An 18,025-nucleotide genomic window follows, 5' to 3' on the forward strand; every position below is an offset into this window, starting at 1 on the left:
CACAAGCATCCATATAACGTTGCTTCCCATCATAGCCATAAGGTGGCAACACATATCCAATTATCAAAGCCCATCTGGACAAACCATTCCATCCCATTTCCTCAAAATAAGACCCTCTCTCTCTATTCAGTTCATTTATTTTCTCCATCAAAACTCCACCTTAGATAAGATCAATGATAAACAAACAAACACGCTTTTTCTGTCAATTATTCAAATAAAACCTCTTGCAAAAGGAATTATTTCTATTTTTTAATCTACTATAAATATATTACTATCTTTAATGCATATTTGTGAATCATGCTTCTGAATTTAATGCTTTAAAAGGAGTTTATTTTGAATAGGCATTTTTTTAATAGCATTTTCCCATTGATTTTATTTTTTATTGTATTTTCTATGTCGTGCAGACAGAACAACTACACTAAATGCTAAATTCGTGCAATAGTAATATGCAATAAAGGATTGCGATGCCTATCTTTATGTGTCCTGAACACGGCACATCAAAAGGATCATTACTTACAGCAGATTACTGTAATTTATGATTACAGTTTAATGAGATTAATGGAATCTGCTGTAATTAATACAGCAGATCATAATATGGTATATGAGTTCTTTTAAGGTAATGAAATGCATTAAACTAGCGGTCCCCAACTTTTTTGTCATTGCATGAAAATCGTGGAAAAAGCCTTTACGCCTTCGGCTCCTGATCTCCATATTTGTGTGGTAGGCCTTCAGAAAAATATAAATCAATACATTTTTATCTTGCAGACTGGGGCAGTATAATTGGGGACCACTCGATCAAGCAATTAGGAAAATACAAAAATATAATTCATGCTTTTAGAGTTTAAAAAAGTAATTATTTCATTTTCCCTTCTTAGATACATATATTTAATGTTTTTTTTAATTATAAATGGATTAAAAGAACTGGATTAAAATCCCTGAATATTCCATTTTTTATAGATCTAAAACAATGTTTATTTTAACTTTTTAAAAATATATTTTGAACTAAAAACTGAAAAAATGGTTAAAAAATTACAATTATTGATTTAAAAGGGGGAAATCAGGAAATTTAATATCCATCTATACTCTTCATTTTAATTTGATTAAACTCATGATTTACTTTCCCGGGCCACACAAAATGATGCGGCGGGCCAAATTTGGCCCCCGGGCCGCCACTTTGACACCCGTGACCTTAACCATCTTGCATAGTGACCCAGTCGTAAGAATATTTTACATAAACAGGGCATTTTTATAATCTTAATTGATATTATCCAAACATCTACCCCTTTTATTTAGAATATAGGACCCGCATGAGTTTTAGGATGTAGTAGCAAACCGGAATACCCGGAGAAAACCTACACAACCCCGGGTAAAACATGCTAAAAAAATAATGCTAACTGCAGAAATTCTAACCCGCCAAGCCAGTCAGATATTTTACTTTATAGTTGTTAAATTGCATTTAGATTCAATTTCTGATGTAAAAGTGAACATTTAGAGTAAGTTTTTTAAAAACACCGTGTCCTCCTATGAGATAAAAGAACATTTCACAGTGCAGGCTTGTCATTGATTGTCCTATTTTTCTTTTTGTGCCATAAATCCACACGCGCTTGTGTAAAAGCTCGTCTCCAGTGAGATTTCATTGAGAGTTAGTCTTCTTCCCGAAGCGAGGATTGGGTTGAATACTAACCGCAACTTCTGAGCTTGTCAACTACAATAACAATCTATGCTGTCAAAAGTACAAACACGGCATTTTATTGAGAATAAAAAGACACGGGTGATTTGCCCAGTGGAATTATTTGGCCACTATTCTGCAGTTGTCATGCTTTCACTAGCGAAAACAATACAAAAAATAGAAAAATACACCTAAGAAAATGATTCCCTGTGCTACAAAAAAAGAGCTTGTTCAGGTTTAAATAGTTTTCTACCTCACGGCACTTGGAATAAGGCCTAATATCGGTTCAGAAAATATAATCATTGGAAGAGGACGACGTTTTTAAGAAAAAAATTGGGGGTAAAATGTTCAGGAAAGCCAAAAAATACAGAAGACATTGAATGAAATATGTATCGGGATTAAACCTTCGATCTTAGACCTGTGATTGGCTGGGAACCAATTCACTACACACAGTTAGCTGGAATAGGATCCAGCACCCCCACACAAGTGGAACAGAAAATGAAGGAATTGGTAACAAATATGTAGTGCTTTTATTTTATTTTTTTTAATGCAAAATTAGTTTTAATAACTAATAATTGGTTTGGGGTGATGGGCGGTTCTCATTCTGTGACCATGATTTTTTTTAATTGTTTTTTTTAGTAAATCCTAACTTTTTACCAGTAGATACATTTAGCTGGAATAGGATCCAGCACCCCCACATAAGCGGAACAGAAAATGAAGGAATTGACAACAAATACGTAGTGCTTTTTTTTTAAATGCAAAATTAATTTTAATAAATAATCATTGGTTTGTGGGGTAGGGCGGTTCTCATTCTATGTGGCCATTATTATTATTATTATTTTTTTTACTAAATCCCTATTTTTTTTATTAGTAAATACATTTAAAATCAAAGCAGGGTCAATCTACCAAAAATTACGACTAAAATAACCATTACATTGTAATTGTTGAATTAAAAGACCTAATTTCTCAACCCTATTTGTATAGAAAAAAACTGGACTATTTCAATTGCATATGGGTCCAGAGTGAAATAAACGAGTATACTTTCATCACTTAATTAAGTAGGTTACGGATATGTTTTGCATCTGGATTGTTTCATCACTCATCCATTGGGGGAAAAAAAGTGTTTGGTGTACTTCTGACTTTGGCAGAATCACATTTTGTGCTTAAAATTGAAGGCAATGTATTAAATGTGGTTTATGTGATATTTTTCATGCAAATTTGAATGAGGGGTAGACAAATTATCAATAAGATGATGTACTGTATTGATGTGAAGGCAAATATGGGAAATATGGGGTGAAATTATGAAATTTATAGTGTCAAGAAGCCTTGATTGAGGCAAGAAATAAAGTAAATTGATGAGAAGAAACAGAACACGGCCATGTTTACAGAACTAATGATGACAAAACGGCAATCTTGGCAATGAATTGACGATGACTGAAAGAAACAAGGGAACTAAGTACACTGTGTAAAAACTAATGAGGCAGCTCCAAAAAATATGGACAAGATACAAGTGGCTCACAAAGGTAATACAAGTGCAGAAAAAATAGGTATTATGTAAAATGTGTTTGTTTTTCATGTACATATTTCGTTTTTTTTAACTCACTGTCGCTGAGCTGAAAAAACTAAAGTTATGACACTTTTATTTTCTATAAATTCAACCCCTAAACATGGATCTAAGTAATAAGGCAATTAACGAATGTTTCTTTCTGCCTTTAAAAACAAAAACAGCACATTGAGTGCAACCGTAAATGCTGAAAACATTTTAATGAGGAAGAGTACTAATACCGGCAGGAAGTCTTTGACAACTTCATAAAGAGTTTAGCAAGGGGTAGATTTTTGGATAATATCTTCTCAGATTATAAAAAAAGGCCTGCTTATGTAAAATATTCTCAAGACTGGGTCACTATGCAAGATGGTTTGAGTTACGGGTGTCAAAGTGGCAGTCCGGGGGCCAAATCTGGCCCGCCGCATCATTTTGTGTGGCCCAGGAAAGTAAATATGAGTGCCAACTTTCTGTTTTAGGATGAAATTAAAACAAAGAGGATAGATGTTTATTAAATTTCCTGATTTTCCCCTTTTCAAATCAATAAGTGTAATTTTTTAATCATTTTTTTCTGTATTTTTAGTTCAAAAAACATTTTTTTTTAAATCTAAAAATATATAAAAAAAGCTAATTAAAAGTAAGTGTAATTTTTAAATATTTTTTTCTGTGGATATTGTAACGTGGATTTTATTTTGTAAGTAGAGGCAAATTTCACCTCAAAATCTCATAATACAATCTCAATAAATATTCTACCAACAAAACAATTTTTTAAATTGTATTTTGGAAGAAAATTTCTCCAAAGAGAGACTTTTGGTACCCCAATATTAACGTTAAATAAAGACATTTGTAAGTAGAAGTACTAGTTGATAGCGTATGTCGCACGCTGACAAGGAAAATCAAAAGTGATGGACGCTGTAAGTGAAGCCTATTAAATCAAAGCTCATCTTGCAGGTTTGAGGCCAGATTGCAAGTGAGGTGGCCAGGTGTCACTCAAACTGACAGCTTGCCCACCCAATCAAATATTCTAACAGCATGTCAGTGCTACACGTTCGTCACTCGGGATCGGGAAAGGATTTATCGGGACACCTGCAGGGGAAATTTAGCTTCTTAATATTCATATTTTCTTTTGTTAGGACATAGTTGTGCTGTTTTTATACTTTTGGTCAAAATTTTAAAATGTTTGAAAAGTCCAAGTGCAAGTACATTTCATCTCCATTCAAATGAGGACAAATCGTTAACATTTTTAATGATTAGCGGCTAATTTAACCTGCCGGAGCTTTAAATAGTTTTACAATTGCTGCTATTTGAACCTGGAAAAGATCATTTCCAATGCTTAATATGCGAAAGGTCTTTTGAAAATTAATGTTGCTCGGATATATTTTATTGCACTGCATGCTTCATCTTACTATCTTTATTCCAAGTTGAAGTAGAATAAAGTTTCTTTGGTGGAATAAATTTGTTCCAATACTCAATACAAAACACATCACAAACATTATTCAATTTAATTTACAATTATTTTTTTTCGAACTATGTCTTAAGTCAGTTTTTTATTCCATGTTGAAGTGGAATAAAGTTTCTGGAATAAAGTTATTCCGGTACTCAATACAAAACACATTCAGTATGAAATCACAAACACTATTCAATTTAATTTACTATTATTTTTTTCGAACCGTGCCTTAAATCAGTTTTTTTTTAATTCCAAGTTGAAGTAGAATAAAGTTTCTGGAATAAAGTTATTCCGGTACTCAATACAAAACACATTCAGCATGAAATCACAAACACTATTCAATTTCATTTACTATTATTTTTCTCTAACTGTGCCTTAAGTCCGTTTTTTTTTATTCCAAGTTGAAGTAGAATAAAGTTCCTGGAATAAAGTTATTCCACTTCTCAATACAAACCACATTCGTTATGAAATCACAAACACTATTCAATTTAATTTACTATTATTTTTTCCGAACTATGCCTTAAGTCTGTTTAATCAACTTTTAATTAACTTTTAGGAGATTGCCCCGGTGTGCAGAAAATGCAAATTGAAAAAAAGTTCACTGAGTTTGCTAATTTTATTCTTACAAATTGCATTTGCAGAAACCTTCTTGCATTTAATGTTTTGATAATGAATCTGCTTTAATATGAAAGGGAAAAACTGGAAACATTATTATGTGGCCATCACATAAAGGCCATTCCATGTCAGTGCTTTGTTTGATTTGAATTTTGTTTACTTGCCTATTCACTATCAAACCAATGCATACAAATGAATACTGAGCGGCTCACGTCTCCAATGTCTCTGCACTCAAACCTTTTTCCATTCCAAACCATTTAATTTGGGATTATTCTATTCAATTCTACACATTTATGGGGGTTGTCAAATTTGTTTGGTCTATAACCTCACATAAATGCCAATAGACCTCATGTCAACAGGATCTGTTCATTTTTGGGCCCAAAAAAAGTTAACTTACTTGACGCTAAGTCGTCATGCATCAACATATAGTTTCAGGATGTACTTTATACAAAGTTTCTATTTACTATCCAACATTTGTGAATGTGTGTTCCCAAAAGAAGACAACAAGTGAGTAAACACAGTCATCCCATCTGAGCCAAAACAAAGAATCGTAATAGTAACATGTACATATTTATATATGGCCTTCTGTTGTTCTTTCACAAACAGTAATACAGGGTTTAGTGACTGACTACTTTTGTTTTTCCCTCAGGATAGAGAAGATTAGTTTAGAAAAAAAAATTATATATATTTTTTCTTAGAGGTTCTAATTACATCATGTGTCAAAGTGGCGGCCCGCGGGCCAAATCTGGCCCACCGCATCATTTTGTGTGGCCCGAGAAAGTAAATCATGAGTGCCGACTTTCTGTTTTAGGATCAAATTAAAATGAAGAGTATAGATGTATATTAAATTTCCTGATTTTCCACCTTTTAAATCAATAATTGCAATTTTTTAATCATTTTTTCTGTGTTTTTAGTTAAAAAATCATTTAGTAAAATCTAAAAATATATTTAAAAAAGCTAAAATAAATATTGTTTTAGATCTATAAAAAAAACGGAATATTCAGGGCTTTTAATCCAGTTATTTTAATCCACTTATAAAAAATAAAAATCTAAATATTATATCGAAATCAAATTTACGTTAAAGCGTCCCGTCCTTATTTGACAGCGGGTATCAAATTTTTGCCTAATTTTGCACACCCTTTTGACACCCACGGTAGTTCTACAATTACTCATAGCATTGAAAAATACACACAAAAAACTATGACCAATAAACCATATCAATGAAGCCCCTACATTTGAATAAAAATGCAATGTAAACTAACAGCAGATTTGAATGGTGCAGATCTCACCACACATTTGACCCTTTCTCTTCCTTATTATTTAATCATGAACACTGACCTTAACTCCACTGGAGACCTGAGATTCTTCAAATGTTTGCTCTGCGTTACCCCGAGTCATCATGGCGGTATTCTTTGCTGTCCAGACACTCCTGGGAAAGTTCACGTCTGCAGAAGATTGGAAAGGTGGTGAGTATCTCGTCTGAGGGCGTTACATCCATGACCCGACCTCAAATAAACGTAAGGCCGAAATCATTTCATTCCTTTTCTCACTTTCTACTTCCATTTTTTACCAAAACATAACATTTCAGCATTTTTTTATTTAGGACACACAAATAAAAACGGCACTACCTGAGACAGACTACTGAATCAAAAGCCTTCTTTCTCCATCATTAGGCACAACGTTGGCCTGCACCATTATCAAAGCTATTTATGCAGACACGGCATATTAAATTTTGCTGAGCCTTTCCTACGTTAAGTTTAATTAGAAGAGAAGATGCCAGTTGTCAGCTTGAGTACTAATGTGATAATTAGTCTTCTTGTCCACCTCTTGTGGCTCTTCACATGAGCGCTACAAACGTGCCTTTTGTTCACTTTCAACCCAGCTGAATTAATATAGATTTAGAATCAGACCTGAATGGTACACGTATGCTTGGAAGATAGTGTTCAAATTAGTTAGCGCAATATAACCACTATATTTGTATATATGGATTATATATGTTCATTTTTTTGCACAATATATATATATATATATATATATATATATATATATATATATATATATATATATATATATATATATATATATATATATATATATATATACATATATACATATATACATATATACATATATACATATATACATATATACATATATACATATATATATATATATATATATATACATATATATATATATATATATATATATATATATATATATATATATATATATATATATATATATATATATATATATATATATATATATATATATATATATATCCATATATACATATATATATATATATATATATACATATATATATATATATATATATATATATATATATATATATATATATATATATATATATATATATATATATATATATATATATATATATATATATATATACATATATATATATATATACATATATATATATATATATATATATATATATATATATATATATACATATATATATATATATATATATATATATATATATATATATATATATATATATATATATATATATATATATATATATATATATATATATATATATATATATATATATATATATATATATATATATATATATATATATACATACATATATACACATATACATATATACACATACATACATATATACACATACATACATATATACACATATACATATATATACACATACATACATATATACACATACATACATATATACACATATACATATATACACATACATACATATATACACATATACATATATACACATACATACATACATATATACACATACATACATTTATACACATATACATATAAACACATACATACATATATACACATACATACATATATACACATATACATATAAACACATACATACATATATACACATACATATAAACACATACATACATATATACACATACATATAAACACATACATACATATATACACATACATATAAACACATACATACATATATACACATACATACATGCATATATTTTAGAGGAACAATAGAGACTGACTGTTTGGCACGTCGGCCTCACAGTAGGGGATCTGGGTTCGAATCCAGTCGGTCAACCTGTGTGGAATTTGCATATTTTCCCCCCATGTCCTGTGTGGGTTTTCTCCGGGTACTCCGGCGTCCTCCCACATTCCAAAAACATGCATGGAAGGCTGATTAGACACTCTAAATTGCCCCTAAATATACGTATGGGCATGAATGGTTGCCCATTTCCTCATGCCTTGCGATTGGCTGTCCACCAATTCAGGGCTTCCCCCACCTCTGGCCCAAAGTCAGTTAGGATAGGCTCCAGCACCCCCCTCACAACCCCCTAGTGAGAATAAAGCAGTTCAAAAAATAAGATGAAAACAATAGATTATGGCTCACCAAAGTCTCCTATAGAATTCAGTACGGTATCCCACCCCCCACACAATAGGGGGCCTTTAAATGACTATCGGTGTGTCACGATGTCAGGGGTGGATATGTACGCGTGCGTGCTCAGCTGGATATATTTCCTCTTTCTTTGGAGGAAGACCCCCTACCTGTCGAGGGAATTTGTCGAGACGTGGATACCATATGGTATATAGACCATGATTAATGTTTATCTGGCTGGGCCATTACAAACATACACACACACTATCCCTTGTCACAATGGAGGACAATTCTGCCATTTATGTTCACCTCTCAAGGTTACTTTTTTTTTTTTTTTTTAGCCATATGGCCTTTTTAGTTTCCCCTTTGGTGTTTTAAATCAGTGCACATGCAGTTTTTATGCAGTAACAATATTTCCAAGTATTCCAAATACATTATAAGAAATTATACTACACATTTACTTGGTTTGGTTCAATTTCAAAGTATTTAAATGATATTTCTCTGCCCATTTAAAAAAAAATACCGTGCTACTTTTACAAATGTGACATATCATTTTGAAGACGTTCTTGTTACTATAAATAAATGATGAGACAACATACATGAAACCTAAACCCCTCAAATGACTAAAAAACGATTAAACTATTATGAATATGAGATAAGAGGACACAAATGTATGTATACAGTAAATTACTGGAGCAAAATTGCATTTGTGTTTGACAAAAAAACATTACTCATCTTGAAAGTTGTCATTAGAAAAGATACATACGATAACGAGATGTGCGTATAGTCCAAAAGCATAGCAAGATAAGCTTCAGATTGCTTTCCTCTCTCCTGATTTGACTAAACACTTCTCTACACTAACATGAAACCAAGTAATGAACATCTCTTAAGATGAGATAAACACTGTTTTCTCTTTATTAGAGTAAAGACAACTTTTCCCCAGTAAAGAGCTGGTCTCTCTTCCAAAAGCCGATATAAATTATTCATAAATAAAAAAAGGGTTTTGCCAGAAGATAAACTTCCTTTCACTGACAGAATTTCTTCCATCTCGTACATCTACCGTATTTTCACGACTATAAGGCGCACCGCATTATAAGGCGCACCGTCAATGAATTACATTTTTTTCCATATATAAGGCGCACTGTATTATAAGGCGCACTGTCTATTTTGGAGGAAATTTAAGACTTTTAAGTGCGCCTTATAGTCGTGAAAATACGGTAATTGCTATTGACTTCTAGGTATGAAGCACTCACTACTTTACAGTCATCTCTAGAGCCAGCCATTGTTGATGTTTTGGATTTTTTGGTATAAAATCTTGCAGTGGGGGAGGAGCTATATGATGGAAGATTTTGTAAACTAAGATGGCATCTGCATATTTAACAGTATTGTTTCAGTTCAGGCGTTTGTGTTTTTTTTTTTAATATCCGACAGTGGTGTTTTTTTGTTTTTGTTTTTCTGTTTTTTTCCCATATATAAGGCGCACTGGATTATAAGGCGCACTGTCTATTTTGGAGAGAAAATTTAAGACTTTTAAGTGCGCCTTATAGTCGTGAAAATACGGTACTTAATAAAAGTGGGTGTATGTGTATAAGTATCCATGCAGGAGACCTTGGCATTCACCCGGGTCCTATTCAAACACAAAAATATAACAAGCGTAATAACACTTACTTGGAAAGCAGCAGGGGGATTTTGTTTTGTTTTATATATTTATTTATTTATTTCCTACACAAAGCAGCAGGTTGATTGAGTATGTAGCCTAGTGAATTCAGTATTTAATTTCCTTGCAGTCCCAAGAGCTGTGTCTTTCTTTTCAATTTGTTCTTCTCATGAGATCAGAATCAGGGACTAAATGAAGGGTTTAAGGCGGCATTCGTTTGCCCTTTTAAATCGTACCTTTTATTTCTTTATAAATTGGTCGGCACTTTAGAGGCAAATTAGATGAAGGTTAGTTTTAGGTTAATTTAGATACAGTATAATTCTTGTGGCCTTGATAATGGTAATGTTTCAAATGATTTTGTTTATGAGGTGTGATAGTGAAATTAGTACAACTAATCTATCTGCTCGTATATCAAAATTTGACTTGTATCTCAAGACAAATATCAGCCCAAAATTTTAGGTGTGATAGTGAAATTAGTACAACTAATCTATCTGCTCGTATATCAAAATTTGACTCGTATCTCAAGACAAATATCAGCCCAAAATTTTACTCTTATCTCAAATTGTTTGTATATTGGGAAATTATTATTTTTGGTCACCTGAAAGCATATGAAAGCTACAAAAAATACCTGACATGGTCAAAAATAGTATTAAAAATCATTTTCCAGATACCAATTCGACATAAACCTAAAAATCTTGCACCTACCTGCACAGGTGATTAGTTCTAAAATCCTAATATATGTTACAAGTACTAGTGCACATTATACTTGTACTAAAAAACACATAAAGAGAGACATAAATCTTACAGAAAGTGGGTAATTAAATAAAAAGCGTCTGTTTTATGCTCACCTTTATGTCGCCACTACTTTGAAACCCCTGACAGAGGGATTAACTCCCACTGTAACAGGCCTCCTGAGGGTCTTTTGCGTAAAGAAAATCCTGACTTTATCTTTTATACCACCTCCTGTGGAGAAAAATGATAAAAGGAGAAGACGTGGGTGTTGGTATCACGTTCGCTTCGGCAACCCCGTCGAGCAAAACACAGTCTATCGCAAAAAAAATGGCTACAATGAATGGATGATAAAGTGCACTAACAATTCATTATCCAATGATATTACTACAAGGCCATCGCTTTTACTGGAATTCATTAGAATAATGTCAAAGAAAAGATCATGGAAGATACACAGCTTGAGATTTCTGTTATTTGATGATGGAAAATATGTATTGTGATAATTTAACAAGAAGGCAATCTATGAAGGTGTAATAATATTTGATTTCCGTGAAATGGTTATGATTCCAAACATGTCTAAATGAGCTGATATTGTAAAGTTTTAACTATATTTATAGCCATAATTTAACTTTATTGAAATTGGGGTTTGGATACTCTATTAGAAAAGTAACATGATATTTTTTTAACATAAGTATTTATTGTAGTGTCATTTTATTATGATGATACCAATGTATTTATGGCTATAACAAAAGTAATTAACCCTTTTTAGATTAAATAATGGATGCACAGGTGTTGATTTTATGTGAATACATGTAAGGTTAAAGTCATGTGATTAAAAAATGTACTTACCGTCATTGTAGTGCAATATGGAAGGTCAGCAATAAAACCTGAACTAAAAAAAACCTCAGTGAAGGTTAAAAGTAAAAATAAAGGAGGTAAAAGATGCTTCAAGGTCAGAAAGGGTATAGAATTCCAATTAAAAACAATAATATAGCATATAAATCACAAATACATTGGAAAAACTGAAAATTCCCGAGACCCCCTTTTTAGAAACAATATCGTCTTTTATTTTGTATTTTATTGGTAATGATATATACATGGCATCATTTGTGCTTTTGATTATAAAGAGTAAAATCATTAGGAGAACAGAGTCAGGAGGAAAGGGAAAAAAAACAAAACAAAACAACAAAAGCAGGATTGTATAGTTCGTTTTTTTGTTGTTGTTGGATATGCTGACAATACAAACCCAAGAGGGAAGAGCTGGGGTGGGAGTGGGGGGGTTTAGGTAGGTCAATAAATAGGTTGACACTCGAGCAGATGTTCACAAAAGACAGTGTGAACGCCCAGACTTGGATGTGCTTTTTTTACCAACTGCAACAAAGGCACCTGTGTATCGCTTTTGAAGGAAAAATCCAAAACAAACAAACAAACAAGACTCAGTTTCAAAACCTTCACCTTTTCTGAGCACATACAGCACTTATTCCACTCATTGCCCTTCAAAGTTGGGGGGGATTACCGCTAATCTGATTAGTCATCATATTCACATCACGTTTCCTACCAATAGAAAACCCAACGATGGCAAAATATGATGGTGGAATCTCTTAAATCTCCTTTTAGATTGCAAAGCAGCTGAATGGTCGACTTGGATGGATATGACAGGATCACTATGTCATTCACTGACAACATTTTGCGCATAAAAAGTGCTGTTTAAGCAACTTTTTAATATTTTGGGAAGACTTGCAGGTCCGTGTTCACATTTAATCCCAAAGCAAATGCATTGGATCTTAAATTGCCGCTCCAAAATTTCCATTTTTCTTCAAATAAATCTTATAAATGTTTGGTTTTACCCCAATAAATGCTAAATTCTTCCTTCCATTATGAGACCTGAACTAGTTAGACTCTCGCCTAGATTGTGGTTTCCATAGAACCACTATAGCACTGCATGTCTGCTGGTAACCTGAGCCTAACCCAAACAAAAATAGTACCCTATAATTTTCCCCAATGTATTAGCAGATGCGAAAAATGATGATCCAAAACAAAATAAACCCAAATTATATACAGGGAGAAGAACATGAAGGCTTTTAATGAAGTCCAATGGCTTTATGAAGAGGGTGCTGGGGTTCAGCCATACTTTAACAGTTGGGTGGAAATACTAGGAAGGGTTAGGAGGAGGGGGAAGGCCTTTCTGGTATAGCTTGGTCCAGTAGCTAGCCTCAGCTTCCAACTATATGAAAGCAAAAAAAGTGGTAGCTGTCCACACAGCATTGTACACACGGTCCATAGCTGAGGTTAACCCATGGTGGTCCTTTTCCGTGTTCCTGCTGGTGAGATTGCAGTCATTTGATTGACACTGCTCTTGCGTTCAGGAAATACTTCCATGACCATTTCATCCGCATTTCAGATAACCCAATTGCCAAAAAAAGGCAAAGACATACAGTAGTACCAATTTTCACATTGTTGTCTCCTCTAAATTCCTGCAAATTTCTGATCAGTTCCTCCATTTTCTTGCCAAATAATCCATTTTTGTGGGTAACTGAGCCAATATCTATATTGAGTGACTTCTCGACACACAAATCCAGGTTTTTTTTTTTGAAGTTCCCCTATTTTCCTGACTTTGCCTACAACAATCCATCAGCGTGATGTTGGCGTGCAATAGCTTTAGTGCCAGCTTGATCCATTTCCATTCAGTCTGTTGGCTAGCTTCAGCTTCTGTCCGATTGGTCCATTGCGTCTTCCCTCTCTAGGATGACTTTCAACTCCAAAGGCAAAAGTTACTTGTTGTTTGGCAGGTCGAGCCTTTCTCGGCAGGTGATAGGTAGAGTTTGCCGTTAGCGCAGACACAAAGTTCGTACACACCCGTCTGTTTGGTGTAGGTGGTCCCGGCTGCAGCCCCTTCCAATGGGTCCACTGCACTGCCAAGGGGAATGTTTCCCAGTCTGATGGTGTTTGCATCCAGAAAGATCTGGCAACACAAGAAATGTATTTTTCATACATTTTCGCAATAATTGTGAGTAGAACAGATCTGGCAACACAAGAAAAATGTATTTTTCATACACTTTCGTAATGATTGCGAGAAGAACAGATCTGGCAACACAAGAAATGTATTTTTCATACACTTTCGTAATGATTGCGAGAAGAACAGATCTGGCAACACAAGAAATGTATTTTTCATACTTTTTCGTAAGGATTGTGAATAGAACAGATCTGGCAACACAAGAAATGTATTTTTCATACATTTTCGCCGCAATGACTGTGTGAAGAACAGATCTGGCAACACAAGAAATGTACTTTTCATACATTTTCGCAATGATTGTGAGTGGAACAGATCTGGCAACACAAGAAATGTATTTTTCATACACTTTTGTAATGATTGTGCGAAGAGCAGATCTGGCAACACAAGAAATGTATTTTTCATACATTTTTTGCATTGATTGCGAGAAGAATGACATTTATATGGATGTTGTTGTCATATCCTGAAGGAAAGATTATTTGATTTCAGGCAACATAAGAAAGATGAGTGAAAAACCAACAGTGATTGCTTATAATATCGGATTAAAACTGGAAAATGTTGAAGTGAAAGATGGAGAAATGTTTATAAGAATTGCCAAATTGAGCCGAGTTCCGAAAAGAAAGGGAATTAACGTTATGTTAAGTCAGGTGAATTATGAGTAACGTGATAATCAATATGGGCTAATTAAATGTGGGTATTTCACCAACACAGACTTAACATTGGGCAAGGACTTGACCTTTCCCCCCTTGAGAATAAAGATGGCAACAATGAAGATTGTAATCCCCGTGAACTCTATGCTGAGGCAATTTTTAATAGATGGGAAAATGAAGTGTCATCATTTATCAGGTGAGTCTTCTAATGTTTTATACATATCTGAAAATATATGTAAAAAAAAAAAGAAATGTTTCACCAAAGTGACTTTTGTACCGCCTTCCCATTTGTCATTAAGGTTGCCTGTTTTTTTTGTCTTAATAGCACCATTTATTTCTCATTCGGATAACTAATAAAGTAGTTTGACACTTAAAATAAATGAGGGCAATTGCAAATGTTTGATTGTTTTGACACAATGATCATTAAATCATCACATGAATCCAAGTTGAGGCAAATTTTGAAAACATACCCACACACAAAAATCACATAATGAGTAAGAAATAAACACTGTCATTTCTCAAACTTTGATTCTTATCGATTGTGAACCAACTAAGCCAAAAAAAGAAACAAAAAAAACCCTCTTCAAGAACGTAGTGACTGGATTAAAAGATGCCACTTCAAAAAAAGGTGTGCAGTAGGAGGTGGAGAATATAAAGAGAGGCTGACATTTTGATGGAAAGCGGAAGGACAAGTGAAGAATTACATGTGAGAGGCAATTAGTTTAACTAATGATTTCACTCTGGCTGACGGGGCACATCTTGATCTCCTTAAAAAACATGAACACACACACACACATAGACACACACACATTTCAACAGTGTCTTTCAAGGAGATGAAGCAAAGTAGGGTGGCAATTGCCTTTTAAATATCATTGTCGCTAAAAGCAGCACATCCATCAGCCATCAACTACGATCAAGATATGTGGATAACCAGAACATTTCAAATACTCTCACAGACTTTCAATTACAACAGACTTCTCTTAATATGACATGACATTTCTGAAATGATGAGTTTCTTATATACACTCGTGAACATGTACAATCTTGAGTCATAATTAGCCAATCTGGTATTTCATCAAAGATATCATTACGCTTATTTTCCATCTGCTCAAACGTGTAATTCATCTGATAATGGAAAGAAAATCCAAAGAGCTCATAGAAAAAGTATTGAAAAAAATTACTGTATATTCACGACTATAAGGCGCACTTAAAAGTCTTAAATTTTCTCTAAAATAGACAGGGCGCCTTATAATCCAGTGCGCCTTATATATGGAAAAAAATAAAATGTGCCATTCATTGAGGGTGCGCCTTATAATGCGATACGCCTTATAATGTGGTGCGCCTTATATATGGAAAATACGGTATTTAGCTTCTAAAGTCAAGTTTGAAATAGAATAAGGCTGGAAAACAAAAAAATCTGTCCTGACACTGATAAACGCAAAAAAATATATTGAATAAACAATAGTACTTCAACCAATAGTGGCCTCCACGCAGAATAAAAACAAAAAATCCTAAAAATATATATTATAAGGCGCACTTAAGTCTTAGATTTTTCTCCAAATAGACAGGGCGCCTTATAATCCAGTGCGCCTTATATATGGAAAAAAAATAAAATGTGCCATTCATTGAGGGTGCGCCTTATAATCCAGTGCGCCTTATATATGGAAAAAAACAATGTGCCATTCATTGAGGGTGCGCCTTATAATCCAGTGCGCCTTATATATGGGAAACATGTCATTCATTTAGGGTGCGCCTTATAGTCGTGAAAATACGGTAACAACTAATCAATGAATGTTTACATTGCTTTGGATTTTTGGTTCATTTACTTTTAATGGAACATTGGGACTTTTTCCAAATTGGGGACATGTATGGTCATACTAAAAATTGATTTTTTTTTTTTTTACAATGTTGGAACTCTTTGCCAAGGATTGTGTGAACTTGTGACAAATTGTTCCAGCTATAAACATCACAAGTCTGCAACAATGTAAACAGGTGGGAGGTGGTGGCGCTATCTGAGTGCATTACACAGACCATTAGGCTAACTGAATGGACACACTGTGCTTTGGGACTGACAACACACTAAATGATTGAAGTACAAAAGGACAAAGAATGGCCATGCTGCTTGACCGACCGCATATGCACACACAAAGCTATAGAAAAAAAAATGGGAAACACGGTCACAACAACTTTCAATGAAAATGCATTGAATGAGATATTGAAAGAACTAAAAGGCCAAGTCCACAAGTGGCTAAAAAAATCTCGACATTTAAACTACATGCCACACAATAGGACAAAAAAATATGAATTATTTTCCTACATTGGACGATATGAACCAATTTTTTTTACAAAAAGTGAGTAGGCCTTTACAGTTTTCTATATATTTGACCTATTTTTACATGATAATTCTTTACAAAAGGTCATCAAAATAGTTAAAAAGCATCCTTAAAAATTCTGGATAATTTTCTATTGATTTACAAGGACTTTCCAGGATACTTTTTCTTCATTTGTCAGTTCTTTCTGATTTTTTGGGCAATTTCCAGGTGACCTCATGTAGCTTTTAGGACATTTTAAGGTATTTTGAACTGATTGGCTTTTAATTTAATTCAAAATAAACTCTCCTGGGGGCTTAACAGATATGCTAATGTACTATGTATACGTGCTACTGTAGAGTGAACCATCTATCGATTTTTGTGAGGCAGTTTAATTTCAAAGTGCCATTGGAATTCCCAACGACTACATGCAATCGCTTGCAGTGTTTTAATTCACTCACCAATCGGAGGCTTCTACCCTACAGGTTAATGGACAAACACAGGCAGGGACGCCAAAACACAAAACCTCTGTCGACTGATGCCTTTAGGCTATAGCCTTAATCAGCCTTGAATTTGTTCCAGTGAATTCTATAGTGGCATAATGAGGAAAACATGCTATACTTGTCATGTAGTCCTAATTGCAGATTAAGGTAAAAAGATCAGGAATGTTACGTAGTGTAAAACTACCTAAAAAAATAATGATTCTTAATGTAGCCAAGCTGAAAGTTTAAAAAAAAAAATGGCATTAACAAAAAATAAGAGAGAATTGGTAATGTTTACTCAGGCAATTCTGTCCAAAAAGTCCATTGTTAACATAATAATCAAAAATCTCAATTTTTTATAAACATTATCTCTAGTTCATCATTCTATGGTAGTATAAAATTAAAAGTCATGTTTACCAGGTAGATAAAAAGACAAAAATAGCAAGAAAAAAGTGAAGGAAAATGATGAATGAGAAGTTTTTCTAGCTCTAGTTTTAATGGCCGCCTTCCT

The 18,025-nt window shown here is 33.4% G+C and overlaps 1 protein-coding gene across 6 annotated transcripts in view; it reads right to left on the reverse strand.

Moving 5' to 3' along the window:
- Positions 1-12,123: 12,123 nt before the first annotated feature.
- Positions 12,124-18,025, reverse strand: part of sgcz (sarcoglycan zeta) — a 171,757-nt gene continuing 165,855 nt past the window's right edge. For 5 of the 6 annotated variants that reach the window (XM_077719707.1, XM_077719706.1, XM_077719709.1 and 2 more), the window contains one exon: positions 12,124-14,025. In XM_077719707.1, coding sequence (XP_077575833.1) covers positions 13,816-14,025 — 210 coding nt within the window. In that variant the 3' untranslated portion in view covers positions 12,124-13,815. Of the gene's footprint in view, positions 14,026-15,123; positions 15,491-18,025 lie in introns of those variants that run through there. The other variant, XM_077719713.1, reaches the window with a different exon arrangement.

This window comes from Stigmatopora nigra, chromosome 6, assembly GCF_051989575.1.
Source record: "Stigmatopora nigra isolate UIUO_SnigA chromosome 6, RoL_Snig_1.1, whole genome shotgun sequence".
Taxonomy (NCBI): Eukaryota; Metazoa; Chordata; class Actinopteri; order Syngnathiformes; family Syngnathidae; genus Stigmatopora; species Stigmatopora nigra.